Source organism: Nerophis ophidion, linkage group LG12, assembly GCF_033978795.1.
Source record: "Nerophis ophidion isolate RoL-2023_Sa linkage group LG12, RoL_Noph_v1.0, whole genome shotgun sequence".
Classification (NCBI taxonomy): domain Eukaryota; kingdom Metazoa; phylum Chordata; class Actinopteri; order Syngnathiformes; family Syngnathidae; genus Nerophis; species Nerophis ophidion.
Window position 1 is genome coordinate 15,628,450 of NC_084622.1, and position 22,401 is coordinate 15,650,850.

A 22,401-nucleotide genomic window follows, 5' to 3' on the forward strand; every position below is an offset into this window, starting at 1 on the left:
TGGCTGTTTTTTCCGATAGAGATTGCTACGACCAGACATTGTGGTCTTTCTCGTAGAACTCCCCATCCCTGAGGAAGAAGTCATGACAGTGGAATACAACGGGAAGCGCCTCAAATAGTTGTAGCTGGCTAAGGAATGCCATGGATTTGCAGAGAGATCAGCAATCCAGGCACTCCAAGCAGCAGGCATAGAGGGGGAAAAGCCTTGACAAAACTAGGAAAGAGGCTGAAGAATCAGGTTTCTGGCTATGGCCGAGAAAAGAGAACTAGCCTGGGACAATATTTCCAAAAAGGTAGAAACACCTGAAAGACAAGATCAGGGGTTAAAGTTACACATGAAAGTAAGTGTAACCACACTGCAAAAAGTGAAATCTAAGTAAGATTACATATCTCAAATAAGGGTGATATTTGCCTATTTTCTGTCTGATAAGATCATTCTTCTCACTAAGCAGATTTTATGTTTCTGTTTTACTTGTTTTAAGGGTTTTGGTCCTAAATGATCTCAGTAAGATATTACAGCTTATAGCTGAGATTTTATGGCATATTGAGTAAAACATGCTTGAAACTAGAATATCTACTGATGCAAAGCTGTGTCATTAACACAAGTATAAAACTAATTTTATTACTCAACAACAACACATCATTTGCAGACTATAACTACTGGTTTGCAAAAAATTTTTTTTACCCCAAATAGGTGAAATTAGATAATCTCCCAAGGCACACCACACTGTATCTCACGGCACACTACTGTGCGCGGCACAGAGGTTGAAAAAGACTGCTTTAGATAAAGTAGTGTCTCCCAATTATTTTATTCTTTTGGGGTATTTTTTCTGAGCTCTGGTTTTACCAAATATTTTTGCTTACTATAATTATGCAGTTGATTAAAATCACCACAAAGATGGATTTACTGCTGTCACTGTTTATCATAAGAGGCTCTGACACCTACTCGTATTAAAAAAAAAAAACAGGATGGATGGATGGCTGTTTAATTTATTTTACTTGTCATCATACACTTTCAGGTGGGTAGTAATCACCAGTTACGTGACCAGGTGAAGCAGTTGGAGCGCCAACGAGAAGACGAGCAACTCGAGCGAGCGAGAATAGTCAATGCTCTCACTCAGCAACTTGAGGAGAGCCAGCAGCAATCTGCCAAGCTGCTGCAGAATAGTGAGCAACTATATTGTATAAATCACAACACCCTGTGATTGAACAGTTTCGATGAGTATATTTTCCTCTGTTGCGCTTGTCTTATCCAGGTCCTGTGCATGCCTTGAGTGAAATACAGATCAAATTACAGCAGGCTCATGCCGCCAAGGTTCAAAGTGAAGAAATTAACAGAGTCTTGCAGGTTTGCTTTTTTCATCTCAAATATGACAGCTAAGTATTTGTATCGCAAACAATAAGCACTTGTACATGTTTTAATGTTTCACGTTTGATTTTTATCCTTAAGGAGGATTTGGCTAGCATGAAGGAACAGATTACTCTATATGAATCGGCTTTTAAACATGGAGTTATTCCATTAGAGCTGACAGATGACAGTGAGAACCAACTTTCTGACTCCTGTTTGGCTTTAGGCCTTAAGAAAACCAAGCAGAAAAATGGAAGTCTTCACAGGTATAACTTCTCCAAGTCTCTTTAAAAGTAATACACTCTCAATAATGCTCAATTTCCCTTCTGCATTATCAGCATAGTTACGGCTAACTTCTCAGACTCCAACCTGCCCAAGTATGAAACTATGCGAGAGGAGATGCAACACTGCTTGGTCGTTTTACAGGCGAAGGGTCAGAAAATCAGTCAACTGCAAGAGGAATTGCAACAATCTCGGGTCCGAGTGGAAGAGCTGCAGACTCAATTACACGAAGCAAAGCTCAGATCGGTGAGGACTTTTAATAAAACCTTGAACATAGCTTTAAAATGTACGCATTCAAGTTCCAGTTAAACATTTATGTCAGCAGGTTAGAGAGTCCAGCCAGATCAAACCTACAAACCTGGCTGAAAAGGATCAGAATGACTTGGTTCAACTCACGGAAGACAAACAGCGCTTGCAGGACCAAGTAGAGGTTGGTTATCAACACATTTGAAATGGCTATATTGTCTGAGTCAAAATAAGTTTGTCGGCTTCCAACTCTAGGCGCTGCAGAAGAAAACTATAGAGCTGAAGCAGAGTGAAGAGAAAGTCAAATCTGCCTACTCGGAACTCTGCGTCAAGATGAAGCAGATGATTCAGGAGTTGGACAAGGAAAAGCAGGAGACTGCTGAGCGGTAAGTCACAAAAATACAAATCTGTTTCCCTCAGGACTGCAATCTATCTGTGGTGGTTGGAAAGTTGGTTTTACACAAAAAGTCACTGAGTCTTTCAGAGTATCTACAAGCTTGTCCGCGGTATCCAGGACAGTCAAAAAGGTGTCCTTGTAGAGAATGATGATGATGATGATAATAATATTAAATTACATGTACTGTATATGGTGCACATGGTTTCCCCTCGACTGACAAGATACTTTTGGCAGTGAGAACGTGGTCAGGGGTTTGGTTATAGACGTGGGCCCTATGATGTCATCAAGTAATTTGCATAATTTGCTGAAAAATGTATGCATACATTTTAAAAACAAGTCTGTTATTAGTACTAACATGTATTTTTATTTTGTTTGCCATATTCTTAATTGTAGCTGCTTTTTGTACAATGTGCTTTATTTAGATTTTCAAGTGTTTCGAGACGTTTAATGCCTTTTTAAAATAATAACAAGTAAAATATCTAGCAATTTACCAACAAATCTTCTGGTGTTATTATAGAATGTACTTGTGTTTACAGACTTTTTGCTTCTGTCCCTCGATGTCCCCGACAAGACGCAAGCTGCATCGAGCACGATGTCACACTTGCCTCACGCTGTTGCTCCAAGTTTCAACTTTATTGTAAATTCTTAACATGTACAAGACATACGAATCGAAATTCCGGCGGCCCTTAAAAAGTTGGACTTTCTCTGCTGTTTTTCAACATATCCAACAACTCAAGTCGGTGGACATTATGTTTTTTTTATTAGAGATGTCCGATAATATCGGACTGCCCATATTATCGATAATATCCAACCGCCGATATGAAATGTAATATCGGAAATTATCGGTATGTGTTTTTAAAAAATAAAATGTATTACTTTTTAAAAACGCCGCTGCACGGAGTGGTACACGGGCGTAGGGAGAAGTACAGAGCGCCAATAAACTTTAAAGGCACTGCGTTTGCTTGCCGGTCCAATCACATATCTATGGTTTTTCACACACGCTAGTGAATGCAAGCCATACTTGGTCACACTGAGGGTGGCCGTATAAACAACTTTAACACTGTTACAAATATGCCCCACACTGCGAACCCACACCAAACAAGAATGACAAACACATTTCGGTAGAACATTCGCACGGTAACACAACAGAACAAATACCCAGAACCCTTGCAGCACTAACTCTTCCGGGATGCTACAAATACACCCCCCGGCTACCCTCTATTAACCCCCACGCCCACCCCAACTCAAACTCCTCATTCATTCTCAGGGAGAGCATGTCCCAAATTCCAAGCTGCTGTTTTGAGGCATGTTAAAAAAAAATAATGCACTTTGTGACTTCAATAATAAATATGGCAGTGCCAAGTTGGCTTTTTTTTTTCCATAACTTGAGTTGATTTATTTTGGAAAACCTTGTTACATTGTTTAATAATAATGTGTTAATTCCACAACTGTATGTATCGGTCGATATCTGAATCGGTAATTAAGAGTTGGACAATATCGGATATCGGCAAAAAAGCCATTATTGGACATTTCTCATTTTTATAGTTTGACCACTCTGGGAACCTGTAAGTCATGCAGCATAATTCAATAGTAATCAATATTTGCACAATTTGTAGATTACTGTCCGCGGGTATATCTGCGATATATTAAAATTACATCCACATCACAGAAATGCTGACAACGCTCCGGACAGTGGTGTGCGTTTTGTTTACGTCCAGTTTTGGCAGCGCGGTTTTCGGTAATCGAAGTCTTCTTTTTGGTGGTCGAGTTTTCGGTACATCTCTTGTGAATAATGCACTAATAATAGGCTTTATACATCAATTAATACCGTAATGACCAGCTGGTGTTTCTGTTTTATGTACGCGTGATTTGGATTTGATGTCAGTTTTTTGAAAACACACCGACCGTGCCTGAAAGTTGACTGGCGGAGAATGAGGAAGTGTTGTTGGGGAAGTGCCAACTCACGCAGATGAAAGTGTGTGCACGGGAGGTAAAACCTTTTGGATTTGTGCCATTTTTTGTCATAAGAATGGTCATAAAAGTTCAAAATAGCATCAGACTTTCTGTGATTTTTTTTCTGGGCACTACAAAATATAATCCATCCATTTCTTTAATTTTCAAGTAAAACAAAACCCTATTTTCAAGGTGTGGCGGTACATTCGCACCTCGGTATACACCTTGCTTACAAACATTTATTTTTGACCCGTATTTCGACGCGCAATCCGTGTCATTGTCAGTTTTGTTGTGCAAATGAGGCTTGTGGTTGCTAGAAGGAGCTCCTCAAGGGGGATTTCAATATATTGTGACTGTAATTCGCGGTACTAGTGTCACAAAGTTGTTGTTTCGTAAATTTGAATTTACGGTATGACTAGTCATTGTCAGGGGCCCCCTTTCAGCGGGGGCCCCTAGGCAAATGCCTCGTTTGCTTACCCGGTTTTGACAGGCCTGATTATACTGTAACTATGCTGTTCATTTCGCTGTGACCATAATAAGTATTAAACTTTTGTCAATATAAAAGCAAGGACAGGCAAAGTTTGTGCGTGCGTGTGTGATTGACGTTTATCATCGTGCGTCAGCTTTTCCAAACAGCAGCAACAGAAGCAGCTCAAGTTCCTTTGTGTTAGCTCTCACAATAACAATGTTACTGCACTTTGTTAATACGCAGGTCACAGTATACAAACAGAGCATTTCTGGTGGTTTTGGTTGGTTTTTCAGAGCACTTTTTAGGTAGAATATATGAATCTTTTTACCTACATTGTTATCCGCCTCATACTATCGATTGATTGATTTAAACTTTTATTAGTGCATTGCACAGTACAGTACATATTCCGTATTGTACTTGTTTAAGTCGGGGTCCACGTTAATCAATTCATGGTATTAGCAGTTTTTAAAGATTTAGAATTCCCAAAAAAGGGATAGATGTGTGCTCTAGTCTCACATATGGATTGTATATGATGTCAAATTATATATGTATTTTAAAAAAGTGAAGTTTCCCTTTAAGCAACAAGGCAGCTAGTTTTTGTTGCTGTTGTGAGCTGAATTGGTCTTCCGGCTTGTCTGTGCAGTATGATTCTCCAACAGTTGTACCCACCGTGACTGTTTTTTATCTTATTATTTGAATTTCTTCAGCTTTTCACCATTTTTTTGGGTGTTCATTAATACATTTTTACTCACCAGCTTGGGGCGGTATAGCTTGGTTTTTAGAGTGGCCATGCCAGCAACTTGAGGGTTCCAGGTTCGATCCCCGCTTCCGCCATCCTAGTCACTGCTGTTGTGTCCTCGGGCAAGACACTTTACCCACCTGCTCCCGGTGCCACCCACACTGGTTTAAATGTAACTTAGTTATTGGGTTTCGTTATGCAAAAGCACTTTGAGTCACTAGAGAAAAGCGCTATATAAATATAATTCACTTCACTTCACTTGTATATTTTTCTCAACGGACTTGGATATTTTGACTCATCAGCTCAAAGTCCCGCTAAATGTGCAGTACAGTCATCTGTAAATACACTTAAGTGTCCGGCCACTTCTCAGTAGATTACCGTATTAAAATGAAGCTTGAAAATTTTCATAAATAAGCTTGCCGCTGCACACTGATAGAAAAATGTATATCAGTATCGCTATGTTGGCTCTAATCCTTACATTTTAAGAAGCAGAGGTACGATGTTATCTACTGTACATACTACAAAGTACTGTTAACATATAGCGCCAAATCCAATCAGAATTATTGTACAGGACACATTTCACGCATTTCTATTTTTCATTAACGCTCTGTTTTTTATTTATTTTATTTTATTTTAATTTATTTATTTAGTTGGTTTTTTTTTATTTATTAATCAATCCAACAAAACAATACACAACAACACCATAATAATGCAATACAATTCCAAAACCAAACCAGACCCAGCAACATTCAGAAAAGCAATAAACAGAGCAATTGAGAGGACAGACCAACATTACACAGAACAATCCAAAACTAGTGAAACAAAAATGAATATTATCAACAACAGTATCAATATTGGTAACAATTTCAACATAGCGGTGATTAAAAATCCTTCATTGACATTATCATTACAGACATATATAAAATACAAAAAAATGAACAATAGTGTCACAGTGGCTTACACTTGCATCGCATCTCATAAGTTTGACAACACACTGTGTCTAATATTTTCCACAAAGATAAAATACGTCATATTTTTGGTTCATTTATTAGTTATGACTCATTATCTAAACTAAATGCAGTTTTTTCTATTGATCTCATCTCCATAGCTTGTGTATACCAGTCAGAATGTGTTGGACTATTTACATCTATCCATTTTTTTAATATTACCCTTTGTGTTATTATGTATATTGAAAGAAATGCATTTTTACTCTTTGTTGACACGTTACTAAATTTATGGAGATCCCCAAGAATATAAGTTTGCAGTGTTATTGGGATGTTTATATTAAGGAATGTGGTTGCTTCTTTTGTTGTATTTAACCATAACTCTTTTATTCTCTGACATTCCCACAATATATGAACAAGAGTTGCTTCGGCTGCCCAACACTTCATACATAACTTGCTATCTACGACACCAATTTTAAACAGCTGACAAGATGTAAAATAAAATCTATTCAAGATCTTAAATTGAGTCTGCTCTGTTTTTCTTTATGGAGAGCTGAGCGGCTTTACCAGCAGCGAAGGGACGACGCTGTAGACCAGATTCGAAAGGAGCACAAATCTCTGATTGAACAACTGACCACACAACATGAGCAACATATCCAACGACTCAAGTAGGTGCATATTATGTTAATTTAATAGTTTGACCACTATGGGAACCTGCAAGTCATGCAGCTTTTACTTCTTGTCCAGCACACAGCTGTCTGAGACCAATGATAAGATGGTGAGTGTACAAGAACAATACATCTCTGTCTGCAAGGAGAAAGATATGCTAGAGAGCGTCAGCAGCAGAGAGCAACTTGAGGTAAAATATGTGCTAGCTATACATGCACAATCTAATGAGGACCAACACAAGATCAGTTTCTAATGCCGTTTATTAGAAACATCTGAATTAGTTCGATATTATGCTGTCTGGGATTAGAGTATTTGAAAAATGACATGCTACATCAATATCCTGTAAGATTCAGTCCCTCCAGGATGTTGCGGTATAGCCATTGCACTAATTCACCTAAATTAAAGCAATCTCTTTGAAATTACAGTGCAGGCCAATAGTTTGGACACACTTTCCCATTCACCACACAACACAATCCAAGCAATTGGCTTTAAGTGTGATTCCAGAATGCAGAAAAGGCTAGCTTTGTGCAAACAAAAGGTTGTTTAATTGGTAACTGGGCAGAAGAGTTGTAACCCAGGTCTAGCTGTAAACGAGAAGGCAACCGTACACTTTGGGAACAAGGTGGCACTAAATGGAACTAATTAACCGTGAGAAACAGGTGTGTTGGCAGGACAAGGAACAGACAATACCGTATTTTCCGCACTGTAAGGCGCACAGGATTATAAGGCGCACCTTCAATGAATGGCCTATTTTAATATTTTGTTCATATATAAGGCGCACCGCATTATAAGGCGCATAGAATAGATGCCACAGTAGAGGCTGGGGTTACGTTATGCATCCTTTAGAACAGGGGGGTCAAACTCAAATATAGAGCGGGCCAAAATTTAAAACTGAACGAAGCCGCGGGCCGAGGTTGAACAAATTAATCCTTTAATAGGGACCCAAACAAGTTTTGCATTGAATATTGACCAAGCAAGGCTTATATAACTTTATAGTGACATGCAAAATCGATTTTAAAATAATAATAATTAAAAAATATCAATGGCATATCAAATAAAATAAAAATACAAATTGAATGCCTCTTTTCGGCAGCGGGTTTGAGTTGGGGCGGGGTTTAGTGGTAGCGGGAGTGTATATTGTAGCGTCCCGGAAGAGTTAGTGATGCAAGGGGTTCTGGGTATTTGTTCGGTTGTGTTTATGTTGTGTTACGGTGCGGATGTTCTCCCGAAATGTGTTTGTCATTCTTGTTTGCTGTGGGTTCACTGTGTGGCGTATATTTGTGACAGTGTTAAAGTTGTTTATACGGCCACCCTGAGTGTGACATGTATGGCTGTTGACCAAGTATGCCTTGCATACACTTGTGTGTGTGTATGAGCCGCATTTATTATGTGAGTGGGCCGGTACGTTGTTTGTATGGAGGAAAAGTGGACGTGGCGACATGTAGAGAACGCCAAAGGCAGTGCTTTTACGGCCCGCCCCCAATATTATTGTCCAGGTGGAAATCGGGAGAAATTCGGGAGGGGCACTGAACTTCGGGAGTCTCCCGGGAAAATCGGGAGGGTTGACGAGTATGAGTATTAGTGGTGAATGCGGTGTTACAGCGGCGGGCCAGCTCTAATGTTAATTTGATATTGCCTAAAGGGCCAAATGAATTTACACGGCGGGCCAAATTCCCGCGGGCCAGAGTTTGACACCCATGCTTTAGATGGAGCTGCGCTAAAGGGAATGTCAACAAAACAGTCAGATAGGTCAGTCAAACTTTATTAATAGATTTCAAAACAGCGTTCTGACAACTCCGTTCACTCCCAAAATGAATAAACAGCGGTTTTATTATTTACTCCGAGTCAATAAACACGTAAAAAACAGTCTGATACTGTTACGGTAAATCAAAGGTTAGTGCAATCACAATATAGTAACACTCGAAATAGTGCAAAGCAATAATATATCAATAACTCAACGTTGCTCAAACGATAATGTCACACAACACAACACACAAAATAAATATGTAAAGCTCACTTTATTGAGTTATTCCTCATCCACGAATCCCTCAAATTCTTCTTCTTCAGTGTTCGAATGAAACAGTTGGGCGAATACGGCATCCAAAATGTTTAAAAAAAAAAAAAAGATTTTTCGAGTGATCCCAAAGATTATCAGTTTGTCACGTTTGTCAAACTACCTGGTGTTCCAGAAATCATTCTGCACGGCAAAACAGATGAAAGCTTTTATCCTGATCGCAGCATCGCCATATTGAACTATTACCGTTATCATGAGTCATGTATAGCATATCTATCTTAGCGTAAATATAAATCCAAATGATTATTCTCAAAATGGGTCTGATTTGGTTAGCCTGTAGTCGTATATTACATTTCTCTCATTGTTTAGAAAAACCAAAGGGAAGAGATAATCAAAGAGGTGGAGAAAGAGAGGGCTGAGCTCGAGGCTCAGCATCAGGCATCCATAGCTCTGCTCAAGTGTGTGTGGTCCAAAGAGAAAGAGGTTGAGATCCAGCAAATGGTGACTTCTCACGTTGCCTTAGCCAAAGTTGCCTGGGAAGAAGAGCGCCAGCAGGTATTGTCCCCACAAATTACTATTGTCTATTTTTTGCGAAATGATAATAATTACTTATCTTCTAAATATGTGCAGGTGGAAAGAATGTGGACTCTGAGGCTTGAGGAGGCTACATGTGTAAAACGCGCTGTGACTTCAGAGGTTATATGTCAGACCGACAGGATTGAGGCAGACTGTTTGACGATTACTATTGAGGAGTTGAACTCCAGGCTCGCTGCCCAAAGACTGCAGCTACAATTGGAAGCTGACAAAGTCAAACAGCAAGCTGTGGATGAAGCCAGAAATCAAGTCCAGAAAGACACCCAGAACCAACATCTGGACAATCTTTCCAATAAGGTAAATAAAAGGGCTGAAAAAAAGTCAGGGCATACTTACAAATACACACGTGTTTACATTATGAATAATGAGGTCATGTGATTGTCAAAGGTTGAAGCTGCTGTGGCCAGGGCTTATGAACGCTGGATTGAGGATTTGACTTCTTTGCCAGAATTCCGAGCCTGTCTTCAAAGAGAAAAGGAGAAATGGGAAGAGCAACAGAAACAAGACACAAAACCAAAGGTAAAGAAGGTTTTTTTCATCATTTGCTACCACTACACCTGCAGTGACCACTTCCAGCGATACTGTGACAAAGGGGAAGTATAGCATGTTCTATATGTTATTGTATATAGAATGACTCATACCATAATATGTTACGTTAACATACCAGGCACCTTCTCAGTTGGTTATTTATGCGTCATATAACATACACTTATTCAGCCTGTTGTTCACTATTCTTTATTTATTTTAAATTGCCTTTCAAATGTTTATTCTTGGTTTTGGGTTTTATCAAATAAATGTTCTCCAAAAAATGCGACTTATACTCCAGTGCGACTTATATATGATTTTTTTCCTTCTTTATTATGCATTTTCGGCAGGTGCGACTTATACTCAGGAGCGACTTATACTCTGAAATATGTGGTAGTTGATAACTGGCTTTCGAGCTTTGCACATGTAAACACGCCACAGGACTGCTTGAGTCGGACATTTTACATGTAATCCGATATTTGTTTTTTAGATGATATCAGACCGTTATCAATATCAGATCAGGACACCCATAATTAAGTCAAATTGTTCTCATGTTGTTGCTAAAGTTATTTTTCCTTTTCTGGTAGACACTTTTTTCACCCTCCTGATTTGTCCACATATCGTATTTGTTTTTCACTGAAGAGTGGGAAAAAATAAACATAGTTTTAACTGCATTCATCTGCTTGTTCTAATGGTGCATACTTCTTGAATTGTGCCAGGCTATGATGGAAGCAGAGCAGCTGTCGCACAAGAATCAACAAGAACAGCTACAGGATCAGAGCTGGGGGGCACAGAGGGTCGCTGAGCTACAAGAGGAGGTGGTAACTCTCCAACGCCAGCTGGAGCAGATGAACAGGGAGCAACATGCTCTGCTGAAAGCTGAACTGGCTGGAGCTAGAGCCGCCTGGAACAGAGACAAACAGCAGGAGATCTCTGTAGTCCAGGCGCGCAGCGAGCAGGTGCTGCAAAGTCGACTGCAGGAGCAGCGCAAGAAACTAGAGCTAGCGTTGCTGAATGCCAAAGAGGAGGCTGAGCACCGGAAGAAAGAGCTGTTTCTGCAGATGGAAGCCAAGCTCCATCAGACTCTGAGGGCCACAGAGGATGAGTGGAGATACCAGCAGGCTGAGAAGGAACACACCCAGAAGCGGCAAATAAAGGAGGATTTTCTTGCTGAACTTCAGACTAGTCTAGGCGAGGTTCACACACAGCTTCTCGGGGATTTCAGAACTGAAGCATTGAAGCAGCAGAACAATGAAGTGATCACGTGCAGCGGCGCGTCAGAAAGCGCTATAACAGACATAATTCAAACTTTCTGTAGAGAAATTGTTGACGGAGCTGTGTCTCAGGCCAAGAAGGATTGGAAGAAAGTAGGTTTTACATGTTCCATCACGCATTCACCTTCATAGTTATAATTCTTTACCCCACAGATTAGTGAGGCGCAGTTGAGCTGTGTATTACGAGAACTACAACAGCAGCATGAAAAGGAACTGAACGAGATGCAAAGTAGGCAATGCCTCGATTGCAACAGAATGTGAAGGTGTTGTCTTATGTACTACATGGTGCCGTATTTATTTGCTTTGTATTCCACCCTATGTAGACTCATTGACTCAGATGAAAGGGCAGACTTGCAACAGAAAAGAGTGTACAGATACTGCCAGTGAGCTACAAAAGAAGAACCAGGAGCTCCGGAAGCACTTGGACAAAGCCTGTCGTCATTTACAGCATAGAGTCCGAGAACACAAGACGGCCATGCAGAAACTCGAAGGTAATATTTGAATACATGTCATTCAAATATCCATTTAAATATATTTCCACTTTGATGATCATTATTCATTATTGTAGATGAGCACGAAAGCCGACTACAAAAGGCCGAAAAGGAGCATCTGCTGCAACTAGAGGGTGTGAAAAAAAGCAAAGAAGATGCTGGGTTTGTGATGTTATATTTATCTATTATGTTTATTGTTGTAGGCAAATTACGTACAAAAATATTTGTTGTCTTTTTGCATGTCGTTTGTGCATAAGAGACGTTAATGTAGCATTCTATTTTAAAATTCACATACAAGTGGTACCTTGGTCGACAATTAACATTGATAATTCGTTGTATGGATAGATATGTTCACATAAAACACTTTGTATAAAACAGCTTAACATGCATAATACGATGACAAATAACCAGAAATGGCTACTGTAAAGGACAAATGGCCATCTAACCTAATTTTTACCTTCACTGAACACTGACAAACACAGCAAGGAGCTGAGAGAGCAAAAAAGAGGGGTGTGTAGAGGCAGGGATTTTGCCAAATTTGTCCTTACAAGAATTTATTGTATTAGGAGATTTGATGTTAGGCGTGAGATAAACAAGCAATGCTTTAAACACACCAAAGATAAAATACAACAGTTTATTACGCACATTATTGGACACTAGTGATGGGTAAATGACGCATCAGTGAGTGTGTAATGCACTCAATGGATGTATTAATGCCATACTCATACTTTTTTGGTTTCATAATTGTGCCATCTGATGGATCATCAAAGTTTGACCTGCAAATTATTTGTTTTTATTGTATGTAAATAAATAAGAAATCTGCAACTCTGGTCAATGCGCCAAATAGTGGACAGAAAAATAACATTTACCTTCTTTGGCACCATATTCGATCCTGGGCTCTTTCTGTGTGGAGTTTGCATGTTTTCCCCGTGACTGCATGGGTTCCCTCCTGGTACTCTGGGTTCCTCCCACCTCCAAAGACATGCACCTGGGGATAGGTTGATTGGCAACACTAAATGGTCCCTAGTGTGTGAATGTGAGTGTGAATGTTGTCTCTCTGTGTTGGCCCTGTGATAAGGTGGCGACTTGTCCAGGGTGTACTCCGCCTTCCACCCGAATGGAGCAGAGATAGGCTCCGGCACCCCCACACGAGCTAGAAAATGGATGGATGGACATATATATATATATACGGCTATATATATATATATATATAGATAGATAGATAGATAGATGTCAGAAACAGCGGGAGGCAGTGTGAAGGTAAAAAGGTATCTAATGCTTAAACCAAAAATAAATAAAAGGTGAGTGCCCCTAAGAAAAGGCATTGAAGCTTAGGGAAGGCTATGCAGAACGAAACTAAAACTGAACTGGCTACAAAGTAAACAAAAACAGAATGCTGGACGAAAGCAAAGACTTACTGTAGAGCAAAGACGGCATCCACAATGTACATCCAAACATGACATGACAGTCAAGAATGTCCCCACAAAGTAGGATAAAAACTACTGAAATATTCTTGATTGCTAAAGCAAAGCAGGTGTGGGGAATAGTGGTCAAGGAAGACATGAAACTGCTACAGGAAAGTACCAAATAAAGAGAAGAAGCCACCAAAATAGGAGCGCAAAACTTACTAACACACTACACACAAGAAAACAGCAAATAAGTCCAAAAAGGTCAGGGTGTGATGTGACAGGTGGTGACAGTACACCTACTTTGAGACAAGAGCTATAGTGTTGCATGCTTGGTTATGCTTTAAAGTCATATCCAACAATTGCGAGAACGACTTTTTACTGTCAACTGAGTTTCGTTTTCTAATGATTTCTGCTGGTAGTGTGCCTCCGCATTTTTTCAACGCAAAAATGTGCCTTGGCTCAAAAAAGGTTGAAAAACACCGGCCTAGGGCATTCCTTAACAGAGTACCACTGTACTCTACTACTTTGCCTCTAGGTGAAAGTAAACCTGAATCGTTTGCAGAAGGTGCAAAAAATTGAAGGGATGTTCTCATTTTTAGGGCCTCTGATTACCAGCAAAGTCTTCAGCAAAGCCTGGAGGAGATGAAGCAGCAATACCTGAAAACTGTGGGCAAGATCAGAGGTTAGTACACATGAATGGTGCCTTTGTGATAGAGTAGGCACATTTTACCTCACTTGAGCCAGGAGCAGAGCACTGTTTGGTTGGGTTTTGGTGGAGATCGCTGAACCAATTTTCCAAGCTAATAAAAAACATGTTTGTTTGAAAATATAGAACATTTCCAGAGAAAATAAGGGAAAATAATTAGCAAAGCAAATCCCTCAACACATTTATATGCATTTCTTACAAAAAGCTTGGTGGATAATAACTTGCACTGTCAAACGATAAAAATATTCTGTTTTATACAAGATATGTAAGTAATGGAACCCCGCTTTATTTCTCCATCAGTTTGTGAGTCATTGGGAGCGATGCAGACACAGTACAGGCCAAAAGTTTGGACACACCTTCTCATTCAATGCGTTTTTCTTTATTTTCATGACTATTTACATTGTAGATTGTAACATCAAAACTATGAATGAACTCATGTGGGGTTATGTACTTAACAAAAAAAGGAGAAACAACTGAAATCATATTTTATATTCTAGTTTCTGTAAAATAGCCACCCTTTGCTCTGATTACTTTTTTGCACACTCTTGGCATTCTCTCGATGAGCTTCAAGAGGAAGTCACCTGAAATAGTTTTTAATTCATAGATGTTCTTGAAGCTCATGGAGTGAATGCCAAGAGTGTGCAAAGCAGTAATCAGAGCAAAGGAGGGATGTTTTGAAGAAACTAGAATATAAAACATGTTTTCAGTTATTTCACCAAGTACATAACTCCACATGTGTTCATAGTTTTGATGTAACAATCTACAATGTGAATAGTCATGAAAATAAAGAAAACACTTTGATTGATGTGTGTTCAAAATTTTGGCCTGTACTGTATATCGTTAAGATTGAATCGATACAATACCATCATTGATATTTTTTATCGATACCGGTATTTATTAGTACTCTCTTATCGATAGTATGTATAGTTGGTGTAAATAAATATGTAACATGCTTTATTTTTATTATCATTGCTTCCCTTTTTTTTTGTTTATTCCAAGCTAAGAATCAGATCCGAGGGCTGGGCAATATGGCAAAAGAAAATCATCCGAATTCGATTAATTAGTTTTAAAAGCTTCTGTACTAAAAAACATATTAGTTCAGGGATTAGTTCAACATTTTATTAACATTCTGAATACATTATAAATAAAAAGTAAATTAGATAAGAAAAAGCACATTAATACAACAATGTACAAAAAAAAATTGTGTTTACATGCTTACAAGTAATAGAAAGCACACACAAAGATGCATCAGCCACTATTTCAACGCTGCAGGTCCAACTACCGTATTACCGCATTTTTCGGAGTATAAGTCGCACCTGCCGAAAATGCGAGTACAAGTCGCATTTTTTGGGGACATTTATTTGATAAAACCCAACACCAAAAATAGACATTTGAAAGGCAATTTTAAATAAGTAAAGAATAGTGAACAACAGGCTGAATAAGTGTACGTTAGGCATAAATAACCAACGGAGAAGGTGCCTGTTATGTTAACGTAACTCATTATGGTAAGAGTCATTCAAATAACTATAACATATAGAACATGCTATACCTTGGGCAGCAGCGGTGGGCGCGCCCAGGGATAATTTTTGGTGATTTTAACCCCCAATTCCAACCCTTGATGCTCAATGCCAAGCAGGAAAGGAATGAGTCCCATTTTTCTAATCCGTGGTATGACTCTCACACAGCTCTTGGACAAGTAATCATCAAATTTGCACAGTAAACATCACCTGGCGCAAAGACGTCAATTGGAAACTGTTGGGCTCTGTATTTTGGTGGCCTCGTGAGACACTGAGATGACCCGAGAAGGATGCGGGGCTTCCACCTAGAGTGGCTGTTCCACTGGCTTGTAACATTTTTTTAACTTCCATTTAAGGTTCCACTTCAGAATGATAAATGACACAATATGTTACTGCATACGTCAGCAGATAATTAAGAGCCTTTGTTTGTTTAATTACTACTAAAAGATAAGTTGTCTAGTGTGTTCACTATTTTATTTAAGTACTAAATTGCAATAATAAACATAATTAATGCACCGTACCCTAAGATTTTTTATTAAAATAATTGTGATCCACTGTATTTAGAAAAGCATCAAAAAGTATCGTACTACATTTTGGTACCGGTACCAAAATATTGGTATCGGGACAACCCTGGCTGCAACACTTGATTAGACGGACAAAAATGTCAAAATATATTATGTGTGTTTTAAACCGGTGTTCTACCTGTAAGAGAAAAGCACACTTGTGTGGGGTTACCAGATAGTATTGTTGATAGAGATGTCCGATAATGGCTTTTTTGCCGATATCTGATATTCCGATATTGTCCAACTCTTAATTACTGATTCCGATATCAACCGATACCGATATATACAGTCGTGGAGTTAACACATTATTGTGCCTGATTTTGTTATGATGCCCTGCTGGAGGCATGCATTAAATGATGTCACAAGGTTTTACAAAATAAATCAACTCAAGTCATGGGAAAAAATGCCAACATTGCACTGCCATATTTATTATTGAAGTCACAAAGTGCATTATTTTTTTTAACATGCCTCAAAACGGGGGGTGTATATTGTAGTGTCCCGGAAGAGTTAGTGCTGCAAGGGGGGATGGGTATGTGTTTATGTTGTGTTACGGTGCGGATAGTCTCCCAAAATGTGTTTGTCATTTTTTTTGGTGTGGGTTCAAAGTGTGGCACATATTTGTAACAGTGTTAAAGTTGTTTATACGACCACCCTCAGTGTGACCTGTATGACTGTTGACCTACCAAGTATGCTTTGCATTCACTTGTGTCTTTGAAAAGCCGTAGATATTATGTGATTGGGCCGGAACACGAAGGCAGTGCCTTAAAGGTTTATTGGCGCTCTGTACTTCTCCCTACGTCCGTGTACCACTCCGTACAGGGGCGTTTTTAAAAGTCATAAATTTGACTTTTTGAAACTGATACTGATAATTTCCGATACTAATACTTTTTAAAGCATTTATCGGCCGATATTGTCGGACATCTTTAATTTTTGACCACACAAAGTAAAGAATTGATAACGAAAAAAAACACAGTGAAATCATTGTCCTCATTCAATGCAGGGTGTTTTGTGGCTTGATGTTTTTTAAATCTAAGAGGTGTTTGTCTGGCAGGAGACATGCTTTGTTACCTGCAAGAGAGCCGTGAGCGAGCAGCAGAGATGATCCGCACTGAGGTGCAAAGGGAGAGGCAGGACACTGCGCGAAAGATGCGACGCTACTATCTGACCTGTCTGCACGAGCTACTGGAGGATGGCGGGAAGACCACAGGGTAATTTCTTTCATCCTGTTTCTGGTTAGAACAGGCCTGGGCAATTGTTTTGACTTGAGGGGCTGCATTTACAGAAAAAAAATGTGCCTGGGGGCCGGTATATCTATTTGTAGGAACATTAATACAAAACCTCACAATAATGCAGTGGTCCTTAACCTTGTTGGAGGTACCGAACCCAACCAGTTTCATATGCACATTCACCGAACCCCTTCTTTAGTGAAAAATAAAGTTGTTTTTTTGTTTCTTTTTCAAATTCAAGACAAAGTTATGTTTTTTTTTACTAGTGCACAAAATGAACCATGCATGAACATCACCTTGTTCAAAGAACAAAACCAACACAGTGCGTAAACTCACAACAAATTACTCACTTGCAAATCAGATGGAAAATTTGAGGGAACATTGTTTGGGGGTATCCATAATCCGTACACTTCCTTTTTATTGTCATTCAAATTTAAACTTTTCAGTACAGATACCCCAGTAGGGAGACATTTTTATTTACACGATTGATTGATTGATTGAATGAGACTTTTATTAGTAGATTGCACGGTACAGTAGATATTCCGTACAATTGACCACTAAATGGTAACACCCGAATAAGTTTTTCAACTATTCTAATTAAGTCGGGGTCCACGTTAATCAATTCATTAATCTGGTGTGTCTTGACCGCTGCGGCGGAGGTTCTGCCGAACCCCTGAGGCCAACTCACCGAACCCCCAGGGTTCGATCGAACCCAGGTTAAGAACCACTGCAATAATGTCTGATTGAAAGCTAAAAACGTTATGACAGACCTCCTTAAACGGAATGGAATTTTAAATGTTTTACTAAATGATACACCCAAAATGTACATGAAAATACAGCATGTGGGATTTACTATATTAATTATGGACGATAAAACACTGAATATTGACATGTGAACGTCACACCGCTTCTCCATCGACATATTTTACAATCAAGCGAAATGCAACAAACACACCGAAATATGGACATGAAGTATATTAAAAAAACTCACCAACTATGTGATAAATCTGATGTAGCTTCCAAGATTTCGAACTTTGTTGTAAAAATCTCCTTTGTCTGTCCCTCACACCCGCATTTCAGTTTGGCCGCTCTGGAAACGCTCCCCACACACACTGCTTGGTGCCTCGTCTGAGCTGCTGTGACTTAGATCAGTGTTTTTTAACCACTGTGCCGTGGCACACTAGTGTGCCATGAGATACAGTCTGATGTGCCGTGGGAGCTTATGCAGTTTCACCTATTTGGGTTAAAAATATTTTTTGCAAACCAGTAATTATAGTCTGCAAATAATGTGCATTTTTTGAGTGTCGGTGCTGTTTAGAGCTCGGCAGAGTAGCCCATGTTATACCATACCATATCATTAGGTGGAAGCCGGTTGCTACCGTATTTTCCGGAGTATAAGTCGCTCCGGAGAAAAATTCGCACCTGCCGCAAATTCATAATAAAGAAGGAAAAAAAACATATATAAGTCGCACTGGAGTATTAGTCGCATTTTTGGGGGAAATTTATTTCATAAAACCCAACACCCAGAATAGACATTTGAACGGCACTTTAAAATAAATAAAGAATAGTGAACTACAGGCTGAATATGTGTACGTTATACGACACATGATCAACCAACTGAGAAGGTGCCTGGTATGTTAACGTAACATATTATGGTAAGAGTCATTCAAATAACTATAACATATAGAACATGCTATACCTTTACCAAACAATCTGTCACTCCTAATTACTAAATCCCATTAAATCTTATACGTCTAGTCTCTTACGTGAAGGAGGTAAATAATATTATTTGATATTTTACGGTCATGTGTTAATAATTTCACACATAAGTCGCTCCTGAGAATAAGTCGCCCCCCCGGCCAAACTATGAAAAAAACTGGCACTTATAGTCCGAAAAATACGGTAATTGCTTTGTAGATGTCGGGAACACGTCGTGTAAGATAACAATGGTTTGTCGCGATCACAATATGCAGGCGACAGCGGGACGTAGTGTGAAGGTAAAATAGACTGACCATATGTCCTCTTTTCCCCGGACATGTCCTCTTTTGCGGGGCTGTCCGGGCGGAGTTTCTTAAATGCCTCAAATGTCCGGCATTTTAAGTTAGGGTAGCGTGTGTTTTCAATGTACGTTCAGGGTTAGGAAGAGGTTAAAAACCAAACAAATTGCGAAGGTGTGCGCACGCAGCATCATTCGTGAGGGAGGGGCAGAGCGAGAGAGAGAGCAAGAGAGTTATGATAAACGCGCATGCGTTGCCAGGCTCTGCTTTTTATCAATACATTCATCACATTTAATTTTTTATTATCTATAGCAGAGGTGTCAAAAGTGTGCCCTGGAGGCCATTTACGGCCCACAGCTAATGTTTTAAAGGCCCATAATACATTCTAAAAATAATATTAAAATAAACAAAAACATAACAAAAGTAAAATAAAAAAGCTTAAAGGTGAAATGTAATTTAGAAAAAAGTTGCAATGTTGACTAATAAAACAAAGTTGTTGTTTTTTCTTTCAATCTGTCATTGCTCAAAATATAATATTGAATCAAAATCAATGTTATTATGAATTATTGACCTATCCAAGTTTCCGATTACTTCACATCAAATATTACACTTTGAAAAATATTTTTGGTGGAAGATTTTGCATATTTTGTGTGTTTGCCATTAAAAACACAATTGTGTTTGACAAAAAAGGGCGGAAAACAAACGAACAATAAAAACAACATAAAAAAAACTAAAACATTTTGAAATGAGGGATAGATGTGAAGTTGATGTCGACTCCAGAGACTTAAGCGTTAAATATAAAATGTATGTATGCCCTGGCACAGCATTATCATCATTTCATGACCCAAGCAAAACCCTTTTTACACTTTTATACTGAAATAAATAAACCTACAACTTAATAAATAAAAACATAGAAAAAACTACCAGCAGCAGTAAAGTTTAGATGCATGAAGGAGAGAAGAAAGTGAATGAATGTTTACAACTGAATACATTTACATATGCATACAAATTTGTCTTTTTTTTAATTTTTATTTCTTTTAATGAATTAAGTAACGTTTATGACAACTTTTTTCTAAATTACAACATATATGTGAGATATAACAGGACAATGCATGCATTTATCATTTGTTTTCAAAACTCTGACAAAAAAGTGGAACCCCAAAAATTTACTGTGGGACCCCATTTTTATGACTTGATTGGGTCCATGGGACCCCATTTTGAAATTTCCTAGCACCAACACTGCTATCAACAGAGGAGAAAAAAATGCTTGATTTAAATAAATATATTTTTTATAAAGCAATTTCAAGTATCATTGGCAAATTTTCACCTAGTCCCGGCCTTGGCACGCATATATGTGTCCTCTTTTTGGGATTTCACAATATGTTCAGCCTAGGTAAAAAGGTATCTAATGCTTAAACCAAAAATAAACAAAAAGTGAGTGCCCCTAATAAAAGGCTTAGGGATGGCTATGTAGACTGAAACTGAAACTGTTGCGACAACGACTCTTTATTGTCTACTGAGTTTCATTTTTGTAATGATTTCTGCTAGTGGTGTGTCTCCGGATTTTTCCAAGGAAAAAAACGCGCCTTGACTCAAAAAAGGTTGAAAAACACTGACTTAGGTAACCATGGTAACTAATTAGATTACTATAGTTACTGGTATACAATGCAAAAGCGCAAATTACAACCATTGAAATACTTAGTATAGTTGAAGACTTACGGTCAGTAGAAAACATGACTGCACATCATAATGGCAGCTACACTTTCCATCTTAAAGATCTAAAACAATTTTTTGGGAATGTCCGCCGGGCCAGATTGAAAAGCTTAACGGGCCGCATGTGGCCCCCAGGCCTTAATTTGCCCAGGTCTCGGTTAGAACCTAATGATTCTGATCCATCTATCTTCTGCAGGGCTGAAAATAAAATAATGAACGCTGCCAGCAAGCTGGCGGCCATGGCTAAAGTGCTAGAGACACCTATAAAGAATAAATCTGGAAACAAGCACAGTTTACCTGCAAGCAAGACACATTTCATGAACCCATCCGCTCAATTGTGTGACCGCAGACCCAAGGAGAAGACGTTAGATTTGGAGCACCAAACAACTCTGACACGGACTAAACTTGTGAGCCAGCAGGAGAGAAACGCCCCAGCAGACGCTCACGTCTATCCTCACAAAGCTCCACAGGTCAGCTCTTCAGGCTTTGCACCCTTGGGAAGCAAGAGCAGAGTGGTGTACCTGCAGGGAGGAGAACCTGACAACCAGCTGGAGGTTCCTGTCCGAGATGAGAAACGGAGCATCTGGGGTTTGAGCAGCTACGACTCAGACAGCCTTCACATCCCTCCCCTGTCCTACTCCGTGTCCACCGGAGATGCTTCGGTCCTGGGTGAGTTTGGCGCTCTCACCCCGGTCGCCTCGGACATGACCGTTTACAAAAAGATAGCCCAAAAGACACCTCAGACACAAACCTTTGCCTCCAATGCACAGATGAGCTCTCACAGAGAGCCCACGCCGGGCTCAGAGGGTGAAAAGCAGCACGGCGTGTGTACCAGACCTCTGTTCTCAGAGCTGAGACAACGTCAGCAGGACAGTGGCTTTGACAGCCCCTTCTCACAACCAAAATGATTGTGACTGAAGCAGCTCACCGCATGGTGCCTTTTAAAACTCTCAGCATTTCTTTTACACATTTTTTCTTAAAGTGAGCTCATGATTATATTTTTTATAGTTAAGTGAATCTTTAACTGAACCTTTTTGATATCGACTCAATGATGTATGCTGTGCATATATTATACATGTTTTATTTTCTATTTCTGCATGTGTTGTCTTGCATTTCATTTAATAAATTATTTATTTTACTGCAAGCTAACCAATATTTCTTGTTAAAATAGCAAAGGCCTAAACTTTTCCTCGGTGTTTAATAAGTTATTATAAATATACTGTACCACAGTAGAGTATTTTCCTCATCCTATTGGGGCTGTCACCTGAGCACATTTAAAAGTTAAGACTTCAAAGAGGAATTAAATCTAAAATAATAATTATTTTT

General features: G+C 39.1%; 1 protein-coding gene across 5 annotated transcripts in view; it reads left to right on the forward strand.

The window, feature by feature from the left end:
• cep152 (centrosomal protein 152) overlaps positions 1–22,219 on the forward strand; it is a 42,803-nt gene extending 20,584 nt beyond the window's left edge. For 2 of the 5 annotated variants that reach the window (XM_061916908.1, XM_061916910.1), the window contains 18 exons: positions 1,019–1,166; positions 1,256–1,347; positions 1,450–1,613; positions 1,686–1,875; positions 1,952–2,059; positions 2,131–2,261; positions 6,929–7,045; positions 7,125–7,236; positions 9,430–9,615; positions 9,691–9,951; positions 10,042–10,173; positions 10,899–11,546; positions 11,607–11,682; positions 11,777–11,944; positions 12,022–12,106; positions 13,953–14,035; positions 17,191–17,347; positions 21,272–22,219. In XM_061916908.1, the coding sequence (XP_061772892.1) occupies positions 1,019–1,166; positions 1,256–1,347; positions 1,450–1,613; positions 1,686–1,875; positions 1,952–2,059; positions 2,131–2,261; positions 6,929–7,045; positions 7,125–7,236; positions 9,430–9,615; positions 9,691–9,951; positions 10,042–10,173; positions 10,899–11,546; positions 11,607–11,682; positions 11,777–11,944; positions 12,022–12,106; positions 13,953–14,035; positions 17,191–17,347; positions 21,272–21,983 (3,570 nt within the window). In that variant the 3' untranslated portion in view covers positions 21,984–22,219. The remainder of the gene's footprint in view (positions 1–1,018; positions 1,167–1,255; positions 1,348–1,449; positions 1,614–1,685; positions 1,876–1,951; positions 2,060–2,130; positions 2,262–6,928; positions 7,046–7,124; positions 7,237–9,429; positions 9,616–9,690; positions 9,952–10,041; positions 10,174–10,898; positions 11,547–11,606; positions 11,683–11,776; positions 11,945–12,021; positions 12,107–13,952; positions 14,036–17,190; positions 17,348–21,271) is intronic. The other 3 variants (XM_061916912.1, XM_061916911.1, XM_061916909.1) reach the window with 3 other exon arrangements.
• The last annotated feature ends 182 nt before the right edge of the window (positions 22,220–22,401 follow it).